Below are 6,540 nucleotides of genomic sequence, written 5' to 3' on the forward strand. Positions count from 1 at the left end.
TGAAGGCAATCCTCTGATGTTTTCACACTTAAGATTATCCCTTAGGTCAGAAGAACGTTAGCAAAGATACGCAAGTAGTGAACAACTACTGAGTGCCAACGGTTGTGATGTGGGTGATTCACTGGTGGGATGGATTTGTGCAAACTTAAAGAGGAATTTGAATTCTATGATTACTTGGAACCTCTTAAAATGTTTCTTTTTTTTTTGGTGTGTGGGTGTGTGTGTCGGTGTGGGTGGGTGGGTGGGTGTGTGTGTGTGTGGGGGGGGGGGGGGGGTACTAGTGCATGTGACGAACGCTTCATATGAGTTTTGGTAGTATCTTGATTCCAGTTCCCCAGGACTCTTGGCATTGATTGCCAAGATTGCTTGCCAAGGATAGATCTTCACAATGGCCCTGTTTGGTTTCTCCGTGCTACTTCCTAGTATAAATTTCTTTTGCATGCATGGAGTACTAAATAAAGTCTGTTTGCAAAATCTCTTTAGTGATGAGTGTAATTTTTCGCGACGAATCTAATGACAGTAATTAATCAATGATTGGCTACAGTGATGTTACAGTAACCGTCATCAAATCATGCGGTCAAAGGTCTCATTAGATTCTTCAAGATTCCTAGCGCTGGGTTCTGAAGTTAGTTTTGTAATCTGTCATTATTTAGTACTCATAATTATTGGTCAAAATTGCTACAGTTTCTAGCGTAGCACAAACCAAACATGACCAATATGTGAGACTAACTTTATACCTCACAGGCTCACACCTCTCAACTAACAGATCTTGGTACCTTCTATGTCAATGTCACAATGTTCATGAGAACCATAAAAATATTCACATCTTGTCCGCGTTTGGTAGTAGATGATAGATGATTAGATTCTTACGAGAAATGTTTTGGACCGGTTAATTATATTTCCGTGTACACCATGCATGGAAACCAGTTTATCCAAGCGGCCTACTTGAAAGTTGAACCACTCAAAAAGCTTCCTTTGGATGCCCTACCAACTCTTTGCAAACAGCTTTGTTATCTTCTGGCGTTCAACCTTTGGTTTCGACAACATATTGATGGTCCCACAAATCATCCTCCCGGATAAGTTTTACAGTGTTTGTCCATTAAATAAATCAAGAGTGTAGTTATTGTGACGATTTCACACAATAACTCTAATTAAATGTTTTGGAAGAAGAGAAGCTATGGTATGATGCTTCTTACTCCCTCTATTCACTTTTGATAGCTATATTTCACCTTGACACAATGACCAAGGAAAATAACCTTACTTATCATATAATAAATGCAACACAGACTTTTTTATTGGTCCTCCAATGCTTTAACTGGAAACTCCTCGTTATTAGTGCTATTTATTGCCACATCCCATGCCAATAGCAAATATAGCTATCATTTATGAATATTTGAGTTTTTGAAATATATCTATCAAAAGTGAATGGAGGGAGTATAAAATATATATAGGACTAAATATTTCACATCGGCCTTGTCTTTGAACTCTACTTCCTTGGTTTCTCTTAGAAATAAGTATACTTTATAACACTCGTTTGCTTAACTCCCACACCTCTAAATCATCCTGCTAATAGTTTGGAAACCAATCCAAAACCACACCAAACCATTTCATTATTAAATACCAATCCAAAACCACACCAAACCATTTCATTATTAATATACTTTAGAAACCAAACCAACTCCATCCACCACACCAAACCATTTCATTATTAAATGCCAATCCAAAACCACACTAAACCATTTCATTATTAATATACTTTAGAAACCAAACCAACTCCATCCACTTGCTATTCCACCCAAACCAATCCAAACCAATTCCTATTTCCTCCCAAAGCAAACCAAATCAATAGTTTCAACCCAAATAAATCGGTTTCAAACTACTGTGTCTAATTCTCTCCAACTAGTTTAGCGCCTCCGCTCTTGACATGGGGCCCACGTATAGTTTTTGCCACACTGCTTTGCACAGAGTAGCTGCTAGCCATATTGAGTCATCTCCAAAAAGTTTCAGTCAATTTTGATAAAATTTTATAGTGTGAATGCGAGGTTTTATTTCCAGAGTCCGACTCTTGATGTGGGGCCAACGTGTAGTTTTAGGCACACTGCTTTGCACAAAGTAGCTGCCAGCCATACTGAGTCATCTCCAACAAGTTTCAGTCAATTTCGATAAAATTTTATAGTGTGAACGCGAGGTTTTATTTCTAGGGTCCGACTCTTGACGTGGGGCCCACATGTAGTTTTAGCCACACTGCTTTGCACAAAGTAGCTGCCAACTATACTGAGTCATCTCCAACAAGTTTCAGTCAATTTTGATAAAATTTTATAGTGTGAACGCGAGGTTTTATTTCCAGGGTCCGATTCTTGACGTGGGGCCCACATGCAGTTTTAGCCACACTGCTTTGCACAAAGTAGCTGCCAGTCATACTGAGTCATCTCCAACAAGTTTCAGTCAATTCCGATAAAATTTTATAGTGTGAACGCGAGATTTTATTTTCAGGGTCCGACACTTGATGTGGGGCCCACGTGTAGTTTTAGCCACACTGCTTTGCACATAGTAACTGCCAATCATACTGAGTTATCTTCAACAAGTTGCAGTCAATTTCGATAAAATTTTATAGTGTGAACGCAAAGTTTTATTTCTAGGGTCCGACTCTGTGTGTGTGGCCCACGTAACCACACTGCCTTACCAAGAGTATATGCGAGTCATATTGAGCCATCTTCAATAATTTTCAGTCAATTTCAAAAGAGTATCTGCGAGTCATATGGACAAAATATCCATTTCAACCCACCTCAACCCATCTCAACCCGTATTTACATAGAACCCACTCCAACCCAACTCATTACTTAATTCAACCCATTTCAACCCACCCAAACACAATCCATCTCAAAACCTAATCCACAAAACTCATTTCAGCCCAAACCATTAGTAGGGTGACTATAAAACTAGATATTACCCAAACTATCCAAAACTGTCTAAATAACCCCCTAGGGTGATTTTGCTAATGTGGCATTACAGGTAGACAATGATGTGGCAAAGACATCTTTTAAAGTTTACAACCAGCGAAGGAGGAGCTGTGTGCCGCTTCTACAACGAGCAGCACGGCGCGTAGCTCACCACCGTCAGCGTGGACGGCTTCAAGGTGGACAAGCAGTGCATCCTGGAGACGCTCGGCGCCGTCCACGGCTTCCACGCGCAGCTCACTAGGTAGGTAGTACCTGGAATTTTTTTTATTTTTAATATTTTTTTAATAATATTTTAAGTTTAACCCGTATTGATTTTTATTTGCAGAGCGTAGCCCGTTTGATCGCGCCAGCCCGCATGGCGCGACAGATAGCCTCTGTCGCGCCAGTGCATGTGGCGCGACAGTGTGGCCACGCTAGCGGCCCGAGCCAGCGCTGCGCCGCGACGGCGATGACGTGGCCCTCCCTATCGCGCCACATGCACTGGCGCGACAGCGCTAGCTCGGGCCGCCATCGTGGCCACACTGTCGCGCCACATGCATTGGCGCGACAGAGGCTATCTGTCGCGCCATGGTCGTGCCATGCGGGCTGGCGCGACAAGGCCAATATCCTGGCCCGCGCCGGCCTCTTCTCCCCCACCCTCCCTTTCCTTCCCTCGCTCCACCCCGACCACAACGCATCCAGGGTCGCCGCTGGCCGCCGCCACCCCCCAGATCCCCCCAAAATCGGATTTTTTTGAGGGGAAAAAGTACGGGGAATCGTTCCCCACCCTTCCCCGAAGATATTGCCCCTAATATCTCATCGTTTAACCGTGTGCATTAGTAGTTATTGGTGGTTTTTTTATTAGGGTTAGGTTCTTGATATGAGAAATGGTGGTGTTGTTGATAGTTTTCTCATGATTAGGATTTTAGATGATACTTAGATGGTACTCTGCTTTCGATTTGGACGTGAGGTAGTACGTGCATGCATCGATTAATATGATTTCTAGGATTGAGTGGTGGTGATGTTAATATGAGTTACATGTAATTTTATTCCATAGTTTTAGGAATGTACATATTATATTTTCAGCGCTGGTATATTGTGCTTAATTAGTATATACTTTGTTTCCATAATTATTTTGTTTTTATTTCCATAAGTTTTTTTATTTCACATGGCAATTGAATTTATGTATCTGCAGTGCACATGGCAATGAGCGATGCCCGGTACAAGCTGCTTGGTGGTGGACAGTACCCATCCGAGTGTGATGAGGATGCCCTAGTCCATCCTGCCCTTCCAGTTCCATTCTGTCGTTGTGAACCGGGCAATCAATTGGCAGAGGTGAAGCAATCGAGGCATCCCAAGACGGCCGGTAGAGCATTCTACATATGCAAGTGGAATGATTCATTGAATCCTTGCCACTGTTTTTTCTTTTAGTGGATCGATGGTCCGGATAAGTTCGATCTTAGAATTCGGCTGTTCCCTTATTATCGGTCAGAGTCGTGGGCGTACAATGAGTTTAGACGATGGGTCCCCCCCACCAAATCCACCACCTATGACAGAGGAAGAGAAGCAAGAAGCTGCTATATATCGTGTGAACAATCCTCCCAAATGTCATTGCGGTGTTCGTGCCAAACTTCAAAAGTCTAATATTGGTGTCCCTCCAAAGTTCACTCTCTTTTTTAGATGCTCGCTAAAGACTAGAGTAAGTGTCATGTAGCGTAGCATTGATTTTTTAATTTTGCAGGAGTAGATGCTCGCTAATGTTATGTGTCATGCAGGATGGATGGCCGGCATGTGACTTCACTGAGTATATTTATGGTCCTAGATCTCATTGGCCGACAGAAGAGGAAGTGCGAGAATTTGAGAGTGGGAAGAAGCCATGGCCATGTACAACTACTCCTAGTCTTCGATGCAAGTGTGGTATTCTGGCCACAAAAGTCGTAGTTCCTTCTGAGCTTGGCTATGGATATTACTGTGGCAATAGCTACGGAGAGTATTGGGTTCGTATATTAACCACAAAGTTGAAACTCCTTATGATTCTGTCATTGTACTAGTATTTGGTATATTAACATTTCTGAATGTTTGGCTCTCAATAATTTTTCAGGAGGGAAGAACATGTGATTGGGAGTGGTTCGAAGGCCGGTATGAGCTAATGTTGCAATTGGGCAGAACAAAAGAGCCTTGGAAATCTCGAGACACTTTAAATAGAAAATTGAAGATAAGGAAGGATTACCAAGTTACTTTGCCCCTTGAGTCATTTCTGTCAGGGCCTGTACTCCAAGACCTACGGCGTGAGTATGGAAAGAAGGCAGCAGAAAAGGCGACTCTTGAGGATTGCATTGTTTATTGGAGGAGGAACCGAAGCAAGTACCCACGGCCCCTCACAGATAGGGAGCTTTTGGCAAATTATGAGAAGAAGGAGAAGGAGGAGGAGATGGAGAGGCAAAGGTTAAGGGAGGAAAGAGCAAAGAAAGGTTTTACTGTTGATCCGGAAGCTAAATACCCAAAGGGTTCATGGGAAGAATATTTTCAGAAATTGGAGGCTAACAAGAGGATGGAAGAAATGGAAAAGATGGAGGATTTAGCTCAGGAGGCTCAGATGGAGGCAATGCAGGCCCTAGTTGCCGATCTGCCCCACAAGGTGCCCAACGTTGAGAAGGATGTGTCATCCGCGAGCACGGAGGTTTTGGGTGTTAGAGCTACTCAAATGGAGACAATGAAGACACTTGTAGGAGACTTACTTGCCCAGGATCACCCGTCTGACAGGAAAGGAAAAGCAGTGGACACACCTGTAGTCGATAACCAAGGGAATAGTGCAGTGCATGACAAAGGGAAGAGTGCTTCTGAGCATGACCGCGTTCCTGATGATGGAGATGATGACGAGTGGTGGTCAATGAATGCAGATGAAGTAGAAGTCATAGTGTCCCAAATTGAGGTAAGAAAGGGGAAAGCTGTAGTCCAAGATGATGGAGATGATGATGATGATGGTTGGGGAGAGCTTTTGATTGAAGGCGACTCTGATTAGCTTGTTTTATTTATAATTGTATGGACTCTATAAATGATTGGACTATGTGTGTGACGAACTTTTTTTATTGCTGGACTATTTATGTGCTTTACCTATTCATGTGGTTGTCGTATGTGTATGAGACTTTATTTGTAGTTTCGAACATTGTGTGGTTATGAAATTAGGAATTTATTTAGTTTGTATCGTGTGCAATTTAATGATGGGTCATCTCCATTATTGAACAACTGTTTTAGATTACAATCGCAACTGCAGATGCAAAAATTGTTGTGGCATGACCCGCGTGTAAACTTAACAATTGCGCACCGTAATCTTATAAATAGTTTTTTTTGAAAATGAATGCCAAAGCACGTTGAATTTGAAAGTGGAAATATTTTAGATCTTTTGAATATTGAGTACTTTTTTTAAGTATATCTTCTGTTCAAATTTGAAAAATTATGCAAGAGAATTAGAAAATAGCATTGAATTGTGTTAGCTGTGTATGAAAGTTATAGATTTCAGAATTTGGAGTAACATTTGTTCAAGACTGCTCTATTGCGAATTTGTTGGTTTTGAAGTTTTGAGCGACGTCCATGCTCAATG

At 42.0% G+C, this 6,540-nt stretch overlaps 1 protein-coding gene across 1 annotated transcript; it reads left to right on the forward strand.

Annotated features, from left to right (window-relative positions):
• The first annotated feature begins 4,086 nt into the window (after positions 1-4,086).
• LOC120640698 lies at positions 4,087-6,136 on the forward strand. Its single transcript, XM_039916605.1, has 3 exons — positions 4,087-4,638; positions 4,715-4,936; positions 5,041-6,136. Exons 1-3 carry the CDS (start codon positions 4,378-4,380, stop codon positions 5,959-5,961), a joined length of 1,404 nt encoding a protein of 467 aa, XP_039772539.1. The 5' UTR covers positions 4,087-4,377; the 3' UTR covers positions 5,962-6,136.
• The last annotated feature ends 404 nt before the right edge of the window (positions 6,137-6,540 follow it).

Source organism: Panicum virgatum, chromosome 7K, assembly GCF_016808335.1.
Source record: "Panicum virgatum strain AP13 chromosome 7K, P.virgatum_v5, whole genome shotgun sequence".
NCBI lineage: Eukaryota > Viridiplantae > Streptophyta > Magnoliopsida > Poales > Poaceae > Panicum > Panicum virgatum.

What these genes read in the sequence shown, in the direction of transcription:
- LOC120640698 (XM_039916605.1), top strand. Translation starts at nt 4,378, where the DNA reads ATGGTCCGGATAAGTTCGATCTTAGAATTCGGCTGTTCCCTTATTATC. An exon ending in GATGCTCGCTAAAGACTAGA is followed by an intron (nt 4,639 to 4,714) that starts GTAAGTGTCATG and finishes TGTGTCATGCAG; the next exon opens with GATGGATGGCCGGCATGTGA. An exon ending in ATAGCTACGGAGAGTATTGG is followed by an intron (nt 4,937 to 5,040) that starts GTTCGTATATTA and finishes ATAATTTTTCAG; the next exon opens with GAGGGAAGAACATGTGATTG.